The 20171-nt window shown below is 41.2% G+C and overlaps 1 protein-coding gene across 12 annotated transcripts in view; it reads right to left on the minus strand.

Moving 5' to 3' along the window:
* ARVCF (ARVCF delta catenin family member) overlaps positions 1 to 20171 on the minus strand; it is a 287124-nt gene that overhangs the window by 139331 nt on the left and 127622 nt on the right. For 3 of the 12 annotated variants that reach the window (XM_054844475.1, XM_054844470.1, XM_054844467.1), the window contains exon 1: positions 15512 to 16031. The exons of 6 other annotated variants lie outside the window; for them this stretch is intronic. In XM_054844475.1, coding sequence (XP_054700450.1) covers positions 15512 to 15532 — 21 coding nt within the window. In that variant the 5' untranslated portion in view covers positions 15533 to 16031. Of the gene's footprint in view, positions 1 to 15511; positions 16057 to 20171 lie in introns of those variants that run through there. 3 more of the 12 variants (XM_054844474.1, XM_054844468.1, XM_054844471.1) reach the window with 3 other exon arrangements.

Here is a 20171-nt window from a genome sequence, read left to right on the forward strand (position 1 = left end):
GAACCTGAGGAACAGCAGAGACTCCAGGCACCAGTGCTGTGAAGTACAGATGTACTCACGTGGATGACTCCTAGTTCTGGAAAACTATAAAAGCAAGCTGAAATTTTCATAAACATATTACAACAAGGCAGGCATCCAGTAGCTCCCAAACTTTCTTGATAGCTGACAGCTAGCTTTCTGCACTTACAAAAGTCCAATGAGTTAAAGGAAGAAATATTTGGCTGTTTATATTGTATCATCCCTCCAAAATAAGGAGTACCAAGCTATAAAGGTTTATTTTCTCTACATCTTATAATACTTCAATAGACAGCTAAAAATAGTAAAATGGTGCTAAATAGCACATCTTTAAAGCAACAATTTCCCTCCCAATTAATTTCCAGTTCCTCAGATTAATTATCTACTCAAATTTTCTTGATGCACACACTGCAAGAAGCTGAATGCGTTTCCTGTAAATTAAATTGATTTCAGAGATAATGATGCTCCTAAAAGAACTTTGACTAAGCAAAGAATCAAAAATCCATTCCACTGAATCTGCCCAGATAGGTAGAAGGCAGAAAGCAATGTCTCCAGACAGTGAAACTCTGGAGCTTGAACCTGAGCAATAAGCTGCTTTCACTTGTCCGCTGGGTAATGACCCCAACATAGCAACAAGAAGCAGATCTGGCCCAAATAAGAACAAAACTCAACCAAAAAAAAAAAATCAGGTATGATCACTATTGCTTGCAACTTCAGCCACTGTGGACCTCTACTCAGGAGTGTTAATCTGAGCTTGCAGATGGTCCAGACCTATTTCTGTCATGTTTAGTGACAAAGCTCCTGTAAATTTCTGTAATGCCTGACTGGAAACTTCAGGAGAAAAGTGGAAAGCAGACCTTCTGCAGAGAGATAAAATACTTCCTTTTCTGTGTCAGACCTGAAGTACCAAAAGAGCAGCTGCAACTGTACACTGTTGCATGCAGGAGCAGGAAGAAAGCATGTAGACCTTTCTCCACCCAGAGCCAGGAAAAGATTCATTCCAACAACTCCTTTTTTTTCCTTGGCATTTTTTACTCTCCTGCTCTGTAGTCTGATCCTGGATGGGGCAGTGCTCCGAACTCCTAGGAATAAAGCAAGAGAGATGTCCAAGCTTGGTACCTGTCAAAACCCCTTCGCTGAGAACAGCATTTGTATTAAAACCATTTACTGGAACAGAAATGACTGTCTTTACAGGATGGCGAACAGCACCACAGCCACTTTTCCTTCCCCGCACAGAGCAAAGGGAACAAAGCTCCCTTGTATGGCAGAGCACCCACCCTGTGTGGTGTTACAAAGGTGCCAGCAGCTCACTGCCGGACTCTGCCCTATTCAAACTCCAAGTGCAAGCAAAGCTCAGTTCCCCAATGCAGTTCCTTCCCATGTTTCTTTTGGATTATTTTCTTATTGTTGAGCGTTGGAGTCTAGTTCTGTGGTCATATGCCTGAAACATCACTACTGTACACTGACCTTTCGCACGACCTATTCCTCACCCAGTTGCAACAGGACTCATGCTGAAGCAGTGTCAAAAACCTGCCTTCATGTTTTATCCTACTGGCACAAACCTGCATGGCTTTTACTTCATGTTGGAGGCACAGGGGGACAGGACACCGTTCTTTACAGATACAAGATTACTTCAGCATTGTACAGTCAGAACACAAGGGGGAACAAAAGTTTCTTACTACTCAAAGCTCTGTCCTGAGCACAACACAAAGGGGAACTTTCAGCACAAAGCATGTCTGAAATGAAGTGTCTGCTAAAAGCTTTAACATTTTAAGCCCGTCTAAATTACTAACTAGGTATAAATGGAAATACGCAATCAGACAACAGAAAGAAGGCAGGGTTAGCATTATATACATTGATCTTATAAAATATTTAAGCAAAGCATGTGACCATTGATAATATGCACTTTGACTGAACACCAGGCTGCACATAAACAATGTGTTTTTTTCCCAGATCTTTAGCATATGGGTATCTGTGGGGGAAGGAGGAAAGAAAGAAAGAAAGTTAGCTTAAGACAGAAAAAAACAAACCAAATACACAGGGACACATTGCAAATTTTTATAGTGCAGCCTCTGTAAAGTGTATTTGTAGTATTATGCACATTCTAGTTTAGGAACAGACACATGTACCCACTAACAGATTCAGAAACCTTTAGGTTTTTGAGGAAACATACACAAGAGTAACGATTTTGCTGAGAAAAAAGGTCTCGCACTTACCTCCAAGTCAGCAACTTCAGCAGGTTGTGCTCTGCACTGCAGCTGGACAAAACCAAACAAGTCCATGCTTTAATAATTGATAGAGCCCCCACCCCAACCAAGGCAGGCAGTCAGCTGTACAAGAGTATAAACACACTAAATTACAGTATTTTTAATTCACCTGCTTAAAATTCAAAGAAAGATGCGTTTTTCAAAATGAAGTAGAATACCAAAACCAGACCAGGTTACAGAACTGAATTTAGTTTCTCTTCTTCTGAATCACACACTTTGTCAGATCACAGTAGCTATTCATGAAATGACCCACGGACAAAGCCGAGGTAGACTCCCTTCCTGCTCCAGGCCCCTGACCAGAAAACCCCCAAAAGAACTAAACCAGCAGTGGTAATTTCTACTAAGAAACACCTGGTCAGAGATGATCATTATTTGCATGCCTTGCTATTATGACAAACAGGCTGAATCAGGCAAAAGCAAGTTCTACAGGACCTCATACGGCACATCAGAAGTAAAATTCACTTGCTTACCAACCAGATCGCACTGGGAAGCTTGCATCCAGGAAATACTCCAGGTATAGGTATGTGGCAGATCAAGATTCAAGGAAAGACGCGATGGAGACTACAGGCTCTAGCTAGGAGTTTATGAAATTAATGTCAGCCTAGGGATAGGCATTTCATAAACAGAAAGCAGGAGAAGTGGCCATGAACCATACTCTCCGTTCCAGCCAGCACTTGGAACACTGTATTGAACCACCCCGTTTCTACGTTCCAGCCGACCTGTCAGCTGCAAAGATAAAAACAGGGAGCTTTGCGTACTTTTATCTAGGGACAATCAAATCTCATCATAAAACAGGCTACTGTTTTTTTGTGGCGAGTAACTCTACGCAAGGAGCAATGCTCAGGCTTACTAGGATGGGTAACTCACAACAGGTTACTTCAACTTCGATAAAGTAGTAACAACAAAAAAAACACTTCCTATGTTAAAACACAACGCAATAATTTATGTTCAGAGGGAAAAACTAAACACTTAATTTAGAACGCACCATACCATGCCCCTTTTCCTACCTAGTCTACTTACATTACCACTGACAAATTTTTCTGAAAAAGATGGGTAACATCTAAGAAAGCCAAAGCCTTGGGAGGACTTAGATTATTGTCTTTGAGACTGAGTGTGACCCTTTGTAAACTGAAACATTCCCATACAGATGCAGTGAGTCTGATTATCACCATCATCATCCCAACACTACATGGTTTCTGTGATGGAGTTGATGTTATGCAAAAATCCAAGAGATAATGAAGACGCTGTTCTCCAAAATCATAGCTACTACACCTTGTGTACTAGCAAAATACTGTACCAGCTACAACAGCCTTGAAGACAAAGTAGATAGGTAACAGAAAATATAAAAAATATAACTAGAAACAAATTATACTCTGGAAATCTGTATTTTCAAGGGATTTAGACCTGTAACACTAACCCTATCCATTAGAAGCTGGAGTGGTAGTCAAAGTCTACACTGCAACAAAACTCAGTGTTCCAGATGTGCCTGCAGTTGTCCTCATCTGATCATTTATAGATTAAAAACAAATTAAAACACAAGTTGATATTGTGAAGCACAAGTTTTCCACTATATATCTATTGCATGCATTTAGGCTCTTTGCCATTTGCCGAGTGTTTCTTTAAATTGATGCCCATCAGATACAAAACAGAGACAAAAGCTATAAGAAAGTTAATTAAGTTCTAGGGATAATCCCAATACTGGACGATCATACAGTTTGTTTGGAAAATACAATCAGTACTGGAGATATAAAATATTAAAAAAATATTTCAGGCAGGTATCTCTACTCCCTACAACTACTACAGGACGGAGCTGCACAGTTCTGCTGCTATTGCTGGGTTTCTAAATAACTGGATTCGAATTAAACCGAGAAAAGGAATGAAAAATTGATGTTACACCAGAACAAGTTTTTCTTTGAGGTTTCCCCCCCCCCTTAATCAAGTTGAGACATTGATGCCATTTTTACAACAATAAAAGAATTACTTTTCTGTTACTGAGGTTGTACAGGATACTCCTGTCACCAATGCAAGGGTCTAACACTTCCATGAAAGCATCACTTCTACCTGTTCATCAGGCATCCATGTCAGGGGGAAAGAGAAAAAGAGAGAGAAGAAAAAAGGAGAAGAAGGAGCAGGGTCAGGTCATTAAGCTGAAATCCCAGAGGATGACCAACGTCTTATTTAGGGAGGGATTCATTCAAATTTCATAAACCTATTGAGTGAATACGGTAGATAGAAAGGCTGCTGGTATCAAAAGGGAAATTAATGATGACCTCAATTTAGAACACAGAAATCGCCCGCACAGAGACACACTGACTCACAAACATCTCTGTACTGTAAGGATTCGTAAGAGAAGGTTGCATTCTGGGACATGTCAATTAAAATTAAGAATGAAATAACTCTGTGCAACGGTGCTGAATGGCATTTTCTCTCAAGAGACCACAAGTTCAAATTGAGATTTCAGCTGTGCAATCAGATTGCCATTCTTAACTCTTTCCTTTCCAATGCAATTGATCTGTTCATGACAGTCTTCCCTTTCCTTCAATTCTCAACTAAATCCAAAGATATTTGAGAGAGACCTGTACTGCCTGAAAGTCTGTACTGTGACAGTACTTCCACCAGATTTAATGAGACAAGTTCTGCCAGAAAGAAAGATTGGCTCTAAATTACTATGAGTGCTATCAGAACTTAATCTAGAATTTCAGGGACCAGTAAAAAAAAACTGAAAACCTGAAAAGTGCATTGTAACAGACTGAAGTGCACTGCTCAACTAGTCAAACTGCGCAACAATTTTGAGAAATTTGTCCTCAACAGTTGCCAGGGCCAATATTTAGCTAATTTTGTCAAAAGGAGAAGTCAGCCTTCATCACCTCACATTATGTCCCACACACCAACCATGCACACAGTTCGATCCAAGCATGCTGCACAGCAGCGTCCATTCGGGATGAAAACAGGAGCCCGCGGGCATTCGTGCTGCATTCCCACCACCATCACGGGAAACAAAACACAGCAGAACCACAAACAGCATTTCTACTTGAGCTATACTGCGTAAGTGCCAAACAAAGCCAACTTGACATTTTTCCTCAGGAGAACATGAAGTTGAATTTTAAAAGGGAGGAAAAGTACCTTTTCCCAATTTGTTAGTCACCCGAAAATATAGTCTTTGTAATCCACAAGAAACATTAAAAACCAACATAGTTTAAGTGGTGTGTTTCCATCATTACCTTAAAGGCACCTTTAAAAAGCATTTATCTATAATTTCCACCCAGGAGAAAGCTAATTCTCCCTGTCCCTTTAAAAGAAAACTGTGGATTTTTTAGAAGAATAAAACAAAACACTTAAGGGAATTTTAAATACAGGAAGGAGGGATAAGAGCATGGGGGAAGAACCCAACAGTCTTTGTAAATATTTTTGTGACTCCAGTTGCCAAAACAGTATCCACATAACGTACCTTGGCCAAGTTTCTCTGAATACAAGAAAATTCAATGACCAGCAATTCCTGAAACACACCCACACATTTGGGGTTTATTTATACAAGGATACACAGCACTTCAGCTGCTGTGGACACGACTCTTCCTTTACTATCTTGATGTACAGGACAGATGCTGATTTACTAGTGTCTCTCTTTCTGGAAAGTCTCTGGAATCTAGCCAAGCTTGGGATAGGTGTTTCACAATATTTGTTACGCCTCTTGGTAGAGGCAGCAAAGAAGGAAAATTACATTTTATGTGAATATTGAAAAGTTTGCGTTGGCACCGTTAAGCTGAAATTTTAAAGTGTCAGCTTGGTGAAAGAAAGAAAAAGAAAAATAAACTGATCCCACGTAACTGAAACACAAAGATGATTTTGACTGGAGTCTCAAAACCCAAGCAGCAGAAAAACTGACTGGATTAACAGTGTGCCACACTAGATTTACAGCAACTCGCAGGCAGATGTTTCAGTTCCCATTTACACACCAAAACCAGTAGCCAGATTTTCAAAATTGTCCAGTGGATTGACACAGCACTCTGATCTCTAATCATATTTGCAGTTGGTGTGTACTTGAAAGGTTTGAAAGTCTGTCCCTCGTTTTTGGTTGCCTATATAGCTGCAGTTTTCTCTTTGAAGCTTTGGCCCTTGAAGAAATGATAGGAAACAATACATTTTAAAACCCAACATAATAAAAAGGGCCATGACATTTTTAACAATGGAAGCGAACAACATTCTCCCTCTCACTTCACATTCTCAGAGTTGACGGAAAATACTACTTCTTGTATGTTAAAATAACAAAGCTGCAACTGCAAACACAAAGGTCTGTCTGTCGCTGTTACACAAATAACGAATTAGCACTTCTTTGCACCTCCTTGTACTGTTGCAGCCAAGAGAGAAGTGTGTAGTGTCACCTTCATATTTACTGAATGTTATCCAAGGAAACCTTTTTTGCTATCTCCTACATCTAAAATGATTGATAGCTGCTGGTTTTGATGTAATTACAAATAGCTCTTCCCTGCAGAAATAACCTGCTAAAAAGAACATGGGACCTTAGAAACAAAGAATTACCCTTAAAAATTGCCAACAGCATGCACTAATACATAGCCCTTGTATTACTATGCCACTAGCTCGTGTCATGACTGTCACTGACAGATGAAAAGCTGAATAGGAAAGAGAAAAGAAATGAGATGTGATAACATCACATCATAAAATACAAGATAAATGTGTCGCTGTGACCAAGATGCATTCTAACCTCAGGTAATAAAACAACATGTCATGGTAGAAAGAGAAAGAATGACCCAGATGAGATGAAATCACTAAGGACAAATGTGGAATGTTCCTCATCTAGCATATATTTACATGCATTTACTCACTTTTACATATGCTAATGTGAGAAATACAATTTTTTTTAAACTCTTGTAAACATACCATAGTCCATTCCTTTTAGGCAAAGAGGAGAATGAAGAATCAAAAAGTACAATAAGCGTACTGAAAAGCAAAAAAAAAAAAAGGGGGGGGGGAAGACAGGAGCTGCAGCCTCAGGTTCTGACACTCTAATTGCTGCAACACAATCATCGTGCAGAAGTGAATTAATGCCATAACTAGCAGACTTAAGAAAGTTTCCATAAATTATATATTTTATTAAATGTCTACTAACTTGCCTGCCACTCCTAGAAGGCAAGGACAGGCTTTCCACATAACTGATTAACTGAAATTTAATCCAGAAAACTGTGCACTTAACTGCACCCACCCACCAGTGCTAGCTGGCATCAACCCCCCCGGTCCAGGCTTGCTGCCTCCCTTCCTGGGGAAGAAGACAGAACTTTTTCCCCTCCGATTCGCACACCAGCCACAGGGTTCATCTGTAACAGCATATAAACTATGCAAAGTGCTTTTGAAGCCCTTATCACGGCAATGTAGCTTTCAGTGCATGCGTAAAGCAAGGCATTATGCACGTCTTGAATTCTCAAGTTTTGGGAATGTTTGAAGTATTGCCATTTTGATGCCCCAGTAAGGTGGGAGGGTTAGAATCACACCAGTCAGAAACTGGGCAGTAAGCGGCTGCTCTAGGAGCAGCTTTCACCTGCTCTCTTTCTTTACCCAAATAAGCAACGAGTGAGAACACCCAGAGGGAAATCTCTCGCCCATGAAGTCCAATCACCTCTTTCATGAGCACTCAAGAATCACATAACTCTCCTATGATATGAAGGCCACTTCTCAAATATTGAGATACGACTGTATTTATAAGATCTAGTTGCAAAAAAAGGAAAAAGCAACTAGATGGTAAAGAATTTCTTTTTCAACATACCAGCTCATTTCAAAATATTACCAACTCAACAGAAAACAAGTAAGGTATGATAATGCACAAGTCAAGCGGCATTTAGGGGAAATAATGAAAACATATAGCTTTTGAAGTTACCAGCACAGAAGTAATCATTCCCTTTTCATTAAAGGCAATGCTTAATATATCATCAGTTACTCTTAAAAAAAAAAAAAAGTCTATCAGCAATCCAGGAGTTCAAGGGGACATCTCATGGCCAGATGCTGTGAAAGCAGGGAGAGTTAGATTTTACAATAGTAGGCAGCATCAACACGTACTTCATAAATAAAATCTACAATTTACAAAGTCACTCTACTTTCAGAGCATCTGGCATTTAAGTTGAAATCTTTTACAACCCAGGAAAAGAGTATTTATAACTGTTCCCTCATTAGAGCATCATAAAAAATGATCTATAAAGAGGTAGGCTCTAAAGCTAGCGAAAACTGTATCTAGGGTGCATCAGAGACTTACAATGGCAGAGAGATCACCAAGACAGCCCAGCTGGGCAACAACTGGTCTCCCAAAACATATTGCTGGTTTTACAGATGAGCTGATAACCAATGTAATTGAGGCCAGCAACATAAAGCATCTGCTGGATTAAGTTTAAATGGTAATACATTCCTCATAATTAAATGTATATGAACAATAGGAGAATTATTCTGGTCACCATTGCTATCATTAGGAAGAAGGTTTAAGAAGGACGAAACACTAACAGGAGTCAGCAAGGTGACCGGGAGTAAACAACTTACTTGGGAGAACATCAGCATGACCTGATGCAGAACCAGAGCAGTTGCTCTACAGAATTCATGCCAATATCAGTCAGTGGTGCCATGGAAGAGCTTCTAGCCACAATTTCAATTTAAAGAATTAGGGTCGGGTTTACCAGTGATTAACAAGGATTCAGGAAGATGTTGATAGAGAAATCCAGCCACCTGCACAATCTGTTTTACAAATAAGTTGTTCTGTCCATTCAAAACAAAACAACTTGGTTTGCATTACTGTAACGCAGTTCTGTGCGAAATTCAATATACAGTCTTATATACTGGTTTCCTTATCAAACCTTTCTCCACAACTACTTGGAATTTAACATACTTTCAATAGCCTGTATTAAACTCCATCTCATTCAAATTTGGAAAGCTCTCATTTCTGCATAGCACTCTGGTGCAAACCCCGGTGTATGCCTTTGTTACGTGCGTCACAAAACCACCCAGCTACGGCCCGCACGCTGCCATGCCCGGAAGGCAAAAGGGCCTTTATTTCCATAACACTGAATTCGCCTGAGAATCATGTCATCAACAGAGAGAGATGCAAATAGCTTCAAATGCAAAACTTGCTAAAATAATTTGAAAGAGTTTACAATTCAAACAGCAGAATAATCTGGATCACACAGAGGAACTGTTTACATCTCAGGGCTCTACCATCCATGAACAAATTGTGCTGCATATCTTTTACCAGCTCCTTAATGAATTACAAGTTTGTAAGTTGAAAAGTCTTCTGAAAGTTCTGGATGATTCTGATCAGTGTTATACTACTCACATCCAGAGTAGTGCTACTTAAATTAAATCACATTCTCATCTCCTCCATATATATATTTTTATACATATATATTTATACACACTAACACACACAAAAATACACTCTCTACAGTACAAAAATAAGCCCTCACATTCTGGTTTCATTTCAGGCTTTCAGGAACATCTCTTTCTCTGAACGTTACAATAGTATGGCTATGAAAGTTTTACTAAAAATAAAAGTCCAGAGCTCTGCCAAGTGATTTAGCTTGTGGAGACAGAAATTCCCAAGCTCAAAAATTCTCCAGGTTTCCTTAGAACAGTTTCACCTTATTTTTTGAATGCCAAAAGAAGTATTGTGATGCTGAGGATAGATGTGTGGGATTAGCCAAAAGGGAAAACCCAGGATTTCAATTTCCTGCTGTAAGCAGGTGTGGGCTTGACTCAAAGAGGCAGAGAACACCACTGAAAGTAATGAATTTTCACATTACTGCAGTATACAGGGAGCACCGAGTCTGTGCAGTCACCACCCCTTAGTAAGGCAGAAGAGATCTTGCCTGCCCATTCGTAGATACAAAAGATTATAATTCCCCAGAGAAAGTGAGATTTTAGCCTCTGCGTGCTCATCAAGCTTCTCTCAGGTACAGTTACAGTTGTTCACTGCTTAGGCATGTAGACAGATGAATAAAAAAAATAAATCCCAAAGCTTGGCTGCAACCTAATGAGATACGTGAGGCACAAAGGACACTGTGAAATTTAAAACTATCAAAGTTTAGGTTTCAGTTTTCATTTTATCCAAGAATCTGAAATACGCTCCCTCTAGTCTCAGGATTTATTTCAGGGACTCCATTCACTCTTAAACCTCTCCTCTTGCTATTTATTCCGTGGTTGGGACACAGGGAGGAGACATCAGCTCCCCCTCATCCTTAAAAAGAAAAACAAACGCAAAGAAAACCTACTAGCAAAATCCCGTGTTCCATTTCTCACTAGAAACAAAACCTTTGAACACAAACTAAACATCACCTCTGCTATCCTAACCTTATGACTATTAAAGCTACTGCAATATTAATTTCCTTCTCTTACCTCCTGTAGTATAAGCCTGTCTGTGCGATCCTATGAAAAGTAGAGGCTAATATGAAATTAGGAGGAAGATGAAAGTTCCCATCCACATATGCATCCCAACCCGCACGTGCATCCTTAACCACTTCTGCTGTTTTTCCACAGTGTCATTGCTGGGCACAGCTGAGCTTTGCTGGACAACATCAGTCATGTGGAAGATGCTATTGAAACAAGAGTAGCTTTAAAAAACATGAACAGAGTCTTTTTAATGCTCCACTGTGTCCTCAGGAAGATCTGACCAAACCAAATGTACACAGAGCTCCTAGGTCAAGTTATTTGAGATAAGAAACCCCTCTATTGTCATCTTGTTTCACCAGCAAGAGCTGTTCCATGAGATCCTATGCACACACCGCTGTTCATTCCTTGCCCTTTTTTTTCCTCCCACTAACCTACCTAATACAGAGCTACTTCTCCTCCCTGTTTCACCCCCAGGAGGAAGATACAGCTTTTCCAAGGGCCTCAGTCTGGTTCAAGATGCCATTCCTCTTCCCAAAGCACGTAGGGTTTGCTTCAGTTTTTAAGCTGGATCAATTCACTTGTCCTCAGAAGGGTGCTGAAAATGTGTGTTTGCATAACTGAGAGCGCAACCTGTTGCGTAATTTGGGAAACCAACAGCCAGCAGCAGAAAGGGACAGGATCTTCTTAACCCAGTGATGCTGAAGCTCCCATCTCACACAGCCATACCCACAAATATTTCCAGAAAGGAGCAGTGGTGGAATCTGAAATTTTAGTTTCCTTAATTAAATCCACGTTATCTTCGAGTATTAATTCTGCGTCTCAGAGTGGTATCTTGGGGCATGAAGGAAGGCACTAATACCTCCTTAAATCAGCACAGGCATTTCAGAAGGTTTGGGTGGGAAGAAGCAGTGAAATATGTTATGCTATGTCCCCTACACCTTTATGGCATACTTCAAATGAAACGGGAGCTTTTTAGAAGTTTCCCTGCATATAGTTCCACAATTTTGCTATCACAGAGGAAACTAACTTAGAGCAACCAAGAAACAGATGCAGGAACAGATAAAGACACACTGAGAACACACTAAAATCCTCAGAGAAATGCCTTATTATTTAAGACCCAAATATAGAGACATTATATACATCACAACTATTTTCAACAAGTGGCTCTGACTCTACTCCTACTGAAGTCAGTATCAAAACCTTAATTTAGTGGCAGAAGTGAACTCCTCAGAGTAGAGTGTTTGAGATTACATGTTTGAGAATAGCCTTGCTAGAAACGTCCAGCCCATGCAGTTTCAAATGTGACTGTTTAACATGCTGTTTTTCCCGTTTTGATCTTCCACAATGAGTATTTCTACATTATGAAAGATGTTGAGTGCACACTTTTTTTTTTAAAATATTTTATTTTTAGTAACTGCAGTGTAACTTAAGCAAAAAAATGCAGACAGCCTGATTCTCCCTGTACACCAGCTCATCTCACAACCTTTGGGACAGGTGGTTAAGCAACACGGCCTTGAGAAGTGCAATCGCTGGAATACTTTGCTCGGTATGTCTATTGCTGTTACAAACCACAGGCAGACACACAAATTAGACATTATAAACCCTCATATCCCAACAGCTACAACAGCACTTTTAGAACACCACAGTTCTTGGATGAGCATTTTCAGAAACAGAGCACTTCCGCCCTCCCAACCCACACGTTGTGTCCTGCTGCAGCTCCAGAGCACCCTAGTCACGGTGCATGCCCCTCTATCAAGAGGTAAAGGCACATCCCCACATCTGAGTTGCAAAGTTCCACACCCAAATTAGGCAGTAACTGCTCAAGAGTTACAACGTCCATGCTCCTGCAGGGAATTACTGCCTCTGTGGCAGCTAGCAGAAGGGAACACGTGCCTCCACTCCACTGCTCCAGTACGTACTTCAACATCTCAATAACTGAGTCGTGAAACACATTCCCCTTGCCCAGCTCTGCTACAGAGGTCACAGCTGCTGGCACAGGGTTTACTCTGGGGAGCAGGGAAGTGTCAATACCATCAACTGCTGCATCTCATTACTCCAAGGTAGTAGAACACATTAGAGCTGTTTCAGCCTTATAGTCACACTGGGCAGCCCATTATATGTAAGAATCCATGTGTGAATCCATATAGAGATCCATGTTAAAAATTAAGCTCTCAATTGTTTTTTCTAGTATGACTTGCCCAATTGTTTGGAAAATGATGATGCTCTTGCATGCTGCATCTCCACGAACATTTCTTCCACAAGATTTCCATCACTGGTACAGAATCATGTCTAACCACTAATGCATTAACTACTTTTTCATCCTGCCAGATCTAAGATCTAATACTCGCTCACATCAGTATCACCCTCTAGCGAAACCCTTCTGGGACAAAGTACCAAGGAAGGGCAGCCTTACTGATTTCGATGCCTGAATTAGGAATGTTAGTGAATTATTTTCTGAAGCAGGAATGACACGGGACTGAAGAGTTTTTGGCAAAAGTCACCTGAAGTGACTCCTTTCTCCTTCACAACTTCATGGCCCCAAGGCAAGCCAGCACTTAAGGTTTCAGATCGAGTTCAAAGCTGTACATCATAAAGCGACCAAACATATTTTAACAGTTCCAGACTTCAAGATCCTTCTGAATTTTGTGAACTCTGTACTTACATTCTGGCCACTGCAGAATGTCAGACTGCAGATACCAGCACAAACTTCAGCAGTCTTCATCCCTCATCAGCAGGAAGGGCCAAGGGAGAACGCCAAGAAGGTGACACCTGCCCTGCATGCTCATTGCCACGAGAACAGTTTTTCAGCATTTGTTTCTTCTACCAGTGCTCCCAGGTACACTGCTGGTTTTGTGGCCCAGAACTTCAGGAACCATGGCTATTTCCCAGTAGAAGCCAAAAGGATAGTTAGAAGTGACTCTTGGTTCTTTTTAATCACAATTTCATAACAGTCTTTACTCCGATTGTAATGTGAGGAGCCTCTAAACACATTAGGTCTTTAGTTAATGTGGCAGAAGTCCCTTCTAGTATCTCTCGTTTTTATCCGTATGGATTGTGTAAACTTGCCATTCACCTTGAAGTCATTTATCCATTTGGCTTAGTTTTACTTAATTGTGATCATTAAAGCTAAAAGATTACTTTCTAAAGGCCCTGTAACTGCACAATAAATTTCTCTGACAACTCACGGCTTAAAACTACTGCCTTTCATTAAGCAAAGCAATCTCTAATACACTGTTGTGGTATCAGTCTGATCAGTCATACTGCAAAAAGACCTCAGAATTAATCAGAAACCCTTTTCCCATCAGAAAAGATAACATAACATATCTCTGCCTGATCCTCAACTATGACAGGCAGCATGAAAATTAAAACCATGTGATTTTTTTGGTTTGATATGGAAGAAGAATTTACAAGTTAACTGAAATGCATGACCTGAAGTGATTAATTATAATCTTCCACTCTCACTCAAGCTTTTCCTCTCATCAAAATAGAAAACCCAGAAGACAAGAACATAGCTCTTCTGCACAGGCCAAGAGACATTAAACACACCTTTTGCTCACTTAGCATTCTACTCCTTACCTCCAGTTTCTTTCTTCATGTATTGAGGAAAAAAAACCAACCCAAAACCAAAATCCCAAAGAGCTGCTAACTGTATCTATCTACCTAAAAATCAACAAGCCATTGCATGTGATTTGACAGGTACAGTAACTTCAGGTCAGGCAGTAGGAACAGGACCACACACACAAATAAAATCCCTTCCTCACTAAGAAGTCCACAGGTAGTGCGACACACAAACAAGCTCCCAAACAAAACCAGGATTTGGTCACCTCTAGCAGGCAGGGCAGTGCGTACAGGGACTGCCTACAGGCACAGAAACGAGCACTGGAGGGCCCAGCTGAAAGGGCCACTTTCCCCTCAAGACAACCAACATCCTATTTGCACTGAGAAATGATTCAGCTGTTACCGAGATGGACAAGTTGAACACAGCATGGTTAAACCAAATTGAAGCACCTCTAACAGTTCCAGTGCACTGAAGCTAAACAAATTCATAGATGTATTACTGTTGTATTTTTTTTATCCTAAAATACTCTGGTTTAAATTAAAAAGGCAGAGAAGAAAAAGGAGGGTTGAGAAAAAGCTAACACCTCATCCTAGTTTGAAAAGCAGCTCTACCCTGCCGCCACCTGAATTTATAGGGTTTCCTGAGGCTTACAAGGTAGATGGAGAAGGTTAACAATGTAAGCACCTGTAAATTACAGGAGTCTACATGATCTCTGTTTATTTAAATCTAGCCTGCAACAGCTTTACTCTGCAATGCCCAATGACGCTCCAAGGTAAAGAATAATATTTGAAATCTTTTCACAGAGAGCTGTAAGTCCATTATAATAATTAAGATGACAGCCAAGAGGGCTTTTTGTTTAAGATAACATTTAGACTGAAAAACTGAAGTTATCTCCCTGGTATGTTCAACAACAAAATCAAAGAGAAAGCAATGGAACACTGTATGGGAAAAGCAAACATTTAACAAAGGCAAACAGTAGCAAAGCTTTCTTTTTTAAAAAGCACTATTTCTAGCTGTTCATGTCAAAGAGTTCCTCAGATTTATTGAGCAGAAGGAGAAGGTCAAAGAAAACAATGGCTTGCTTTTTCGGGTGTTTCATCAGTTAACAGAGACAAAAGCAAAATCTCTCTCGAGCGCTCTGTTAGAAAGAGCGGCTCAGCTTTTGCTGTTAGTTCTGGTAAACAATCCCTTCCACCCGTGACAGCTCTCTCCTCTCCACACGGCCGGACCCCCGCACACGCGGACGCACGGAACTGCCAGAGCCCGAAGGGAAGGACCCAAGTTCAGCACTAACCTGTTTGAGTTCCGCAGGCATTTATGCAAGGTGCCAGTTTTACAGCCCCTAGCAGGGAATGCCTCCAGCTTCTTGCAAACCCTCTGTGGACCCAGCCTTCTGCTCTGACTGCCTCCAGAGCCTCTCTCCTCCGTGAAGCTCACTCCTTTTGTAATCTGACCAGCAACCTCGCCGCTCGAGAGCCCCTCCGCAGCCTCCCTACGGACAGAGCCCATCCAGGGAAAAGAGATTACCGACCAACGCCACTCCGATGGCAGAGAAAACACCGCCGGCGGCTCCCACACGGGACGCGTCCCTTTCACATGGCTCTTCCCTCCGCTGCCTGGGCGCCCGGGAAGCTCCGTCCCGGGGGGCGGAACTGATGGGCAGCCGCAGCCGGAGCGGGCTGGGGCGCGGCCACGCCCGGCGCGCCGGGGGAGCGGGAAGCGCCCGGCGGCTTCGGCGTCTCGGCTGGAAAGGCAGGCTGCTGGCTCGGGGGGAGCGGGCCAGCGCTCAGCAGGCGCGGGCGGAGGCGCTGCCGCGGAGAAGCCTCTCGCTCCGTGCCCGGCGCCGCCGTGCGGACCCTCCGGCCGGGCGCGGGAGGGCGGCGGCCCGCAGGCGAGGAGGGCACCGACCGGAGCCCCCCGGGGTTCCCACGCTTCCCGGCCCGCCCCCCCTCCACCCAGCTGGATTGCTCCTGCTGGATTATAAAGACAAAGAGGGAAAATGTCACTGAGCGAAACGACTGTTATCAGCGTCTCTGAAAACGCTAACCTGCTGGCTACGGAGGCAGAAAGTCCTTCGGATACCGTCTGCACTAAAAGCGCAGTTGCCTCGTGAATTACAGGGAGGTCTAAGAACGCCCAAGAAAGGAAATCCTCTTGCTCGCTTACTTTTTGCACTTCACTTCCAGATTAACGCCATCCCTAATGCACCAACGCCAGAGAAAGATGATCTTCCATCACAGCCTCCTCCCTTTTCCATCTTACACAGATGCAGCAGTGAGGCTTATAGCTCAAAGTACAACTGGCCTAATTTTTTTAAAACCATTCACCTGCCCACAAACCTGTCCCACATTCATTAAAGATTACCCATTACCAAAATGAATGCCAGATGTGCTATACCTTGCATCCACCACATTCTGCAACAAAAACTAGGACTTCACAGCATGGTTTTCCCATCCATTTATTGCTAATAAATTGAAAGCACCCAGCTTTTAAGGTTCAGTCTTTGAACAGGCAGCCAGGCTGCAAACCTCCATGAAATCTCTGGGAAGGAGGAAAACTTCCCATACTTCTTATTCCAGGGTCTGATCCTTCTTTCTGCCTTTCCAAGAAATTGCAGAAAGGGTATGTATTAATAAATATATTAAGGCATCAAGTCTCTTACAAGAAAGAGACCTAGGTAGGTAGGTGTCAACCAACCCGAACTAAACCTAAGACTTTTCCCCCCTGGACCTACCACAGAGGCAGGAAGGCACGCTTACCACACACTGGAATTAAAGCCTTGCCCTTCGGATGTATGCAGTTAACCAGGTCTGAGAGGCAGCCAGCTAAGTCCTCCTCCCAGTGCCAAATAACCAGCACTGCTTGCAGTCGCCAGCTAAGGGGTACTGCTTGTTTTTCCTCTTTCGAACTAGGTTCCTGCAGCAAACCAAAGCAATAAATAAATCCACCACTCTAACAGCTGGTGGCTGAACAATGGTAATTAGGGACTGAAAGCTACTGGAATCAAATTAGAGACTATCCCTGGAAAACAGGGATAGTCAGAGACAGTGAGGCCAGCTATAAAGCACAAAGGAAGGTACATTACATTTAATCTTCTTTAATTATCAGAATAGGCGCCTTTGCACAAAACTCTCTTTTCATCCCAGCTTCAGGTTCCCTGAAAATTCTAAAATATGCTTCCAGTGTCAATGTAATTAACATGTTCATTAATATCAACCCTACCAGATCAACATGAAAAGGTGGCACCTCCTGTACTGACGTTTAAGACCAGAAGGAATGTTTCAGACCTATTTAATCCTAATTTCAGCCTTACTGTTACTGCCAATGTCAGATTTCCAGCTGAATATTAGAGCTAAGGCTTTGTAATGTAGGGGCAGAGCACAGGACAGAACTACTCTACCCAACTCTGATCCTAGTTTGTTTAAAAATAAATGCCATAAAGGTTGGCAAGGGCAATGGTAGACGTTCCATAAGGTTTAGCTGAAACAAAGTATTTGCTTCACTGGAGGGAAAAAATATGCTCTATCTACAGTGGAATAATTTAGAGGCAACTGATAGTAGCCCTTAATAAAATAAAGGCCAAAGCAAGAGGCGTGTATTTTGTATGGGTCTCCTGTACTTTTGTATAGCGCTCTCCCTCCCGCCCCCTTCTCCTTGTCCAACTTTTCTTCAGTTAACAAACTAAAATAGCTCAACTTTTGTTGAGGCCATGCTGGCATAGAAAAGTACCATTCAATTTAGGCATGCACATGGATATGTGCCAGACCTTTATACACTGTCAAAGAAAAAAACGTTATAAAGTCTACATCCATAGGGCACTGAAGTAGCTACTCTTGCATGCAAAACGACAAAACTGAAAACCTTCCTGGATGGACTTGCCAATTCTTACTCACATAAGAAATCTCTCATGTTGTAAACCCACAGGTATTTGTGCAAGCCATGCAAGATTAGCATTGCTGAATTTTGAAGTCCCACCTGCTGGAGTCAGGTTGTTATTTAAAAACATAATTTTCCTTTCAAAAATATAATAGATGCTTGTAGGCCTTCTGGTTGCAAAGTAAATTTTGAAAATGTTTTGACTCAAAGCCAAAGATTTTAATTATTTTTTTTTTTAAAGGGCAAAATACATCTTAAGTCCCCTTATTTCTTAGCTGCTTGCAATATTTTACCAGCTCATATAACTCTGAATGCTGGGATTTGGCAATACTGAAGTAAAAGAGCTAATTACCTAAGTAAGAGTTATGGATTAGATCCCTGAGGTTATACTGAACTTCCACGTTCTGGCAACAAACACTCTATCCATTAGTATCAGACTGCTGACTACATCACAACTTCCTCTCCCCCTCTTTTTTTTAAATTAACCTTAATTTCTTAATCTGTCACATTTTTCCCAGCTGCAAAAGTAGGGTGAAAACCTTCTTTCTTCGCTCTGAGAAATTAAAAATTTATAAAAAAGGAAGGGATTTAATTCTCTGTTAGATGGAGTAGTATAGTATCTGGGCCAAGCTCTCTTTTTTTATTTGCTCCCATTACCCTTAAAAAATTCTCCATCACTACTGCTGCACTATAGATTGATCTGCTCTCAGAGGCAGTAAAAATGAAATGGTTTACAGCTCTGCCTGGAAACATAACATATGGCTTCAGTGATATGTAACTTCCATAAACCCAACAGAGCAAGGAGGCACAAGATGAATCAAGAATCCCAGGTAACCATATAGGCAAAAGCACCACGATCACCCTTGGCAACTCTCAGAATTAGATAGCCTATATTCATATAGGTGCTCCCATACCGAGGATATTTTATTGTCGTTGTGTGAATTTCATGCAGCAAGTAAACAAGGTGAGAGAACTAAAGAAGAGTATAGGATGATGTGTCAGTGTGCCCTCCTGTAACGATTTCAACACAGACAAATGAAAACAGAACATTTTATCTCCAAGATACATTTAGATATCTTTTTCTGTTAGCATTTCCATCATTTTTAAATATATTTGAAAAGTTACGTGAGCCCTTTCAAAGCATCTGTACTTGCTCCAAAATTGTTGCATGACTCTAGTAGGACAAATCCACCAGGATATTTCTAACATCTCCATCAACACGGTTTTGACAATCTTTTTGCTTTTATACTGCAAGGTTAGAAATGGAGACGAAGCCAGATGGCCTCAATCAGAGTAGTTGTATATAAATGGAGGATGATTTTATGTATTATCCTTATTTAAGAAGCCAGTATTAAAGAAGAGGTCTAAAGGATCACAAGGCTGAAGAACAGTATGGCAAAGAGGAAGGAGATGCTTTCTGTAGAGGGACACCATTAAGTATTTCATTAAGTTCAGGGGATTTTCATTTGTATACAAACACAGCTTCCATCTTGCTACATCTAATATCAGTCAACTCCATTTCATCCAAGTTGTCATATGACAGAACGAGAACAAGGACAGTCTGGTGACAGCACTGCTTACATTAGAAGGACAGAGGAAGCTACATGTCACTGCATATAGGTCGCAGTTGAATGAATGACCTATGTTTCTTCCCAGCAGCTTCATTTAGATAAGAATCAACTACATTTTACAGGGATAAAAAGAGGAAAATGTCCTCCAGTTGCAAGAAAAAAAAAAAATTAAAATACACATTTATAACGGAATGACAACAGCATGGAAAACAAATCAAATTTCAGGTTGGTACTGTGACCATAATTTCATGCTGTAGTTATTGGAAAGGAAAACAAAGACACTCAAATGCAGGAAAGACAGACCTCAGATCAACCATTTTTCATTTCTTGGATTTTATTTTGTTTTTTGGATTTTCCAGATGATTTGTGCTGTATTTCAAGCTGCACATTACAATCACTTGCTCAGAAGACACCAGCTTAACATGTCATTCTCTCAACCAGAGGGCAAAAATGTGGTTTGCCATTATGTACTGGATTGATAGCTGTCTGTACGATCAATCGATTTTT

The sequence above is a fragment of the Grus americana genome, chromosome 16 (assembly GCF_028858705.1).
Source record: "Grus americana isolate bGruAme1 chromosome 16, bGruAme1.mat, whole genome shotgun sequence".
Taxonomy (NCBI): domain Eukaryota; kingdom Metazoa; phylum Chordata; class Aves; order Gruiformes; family Gruidae; genus Grus; species Grus americana.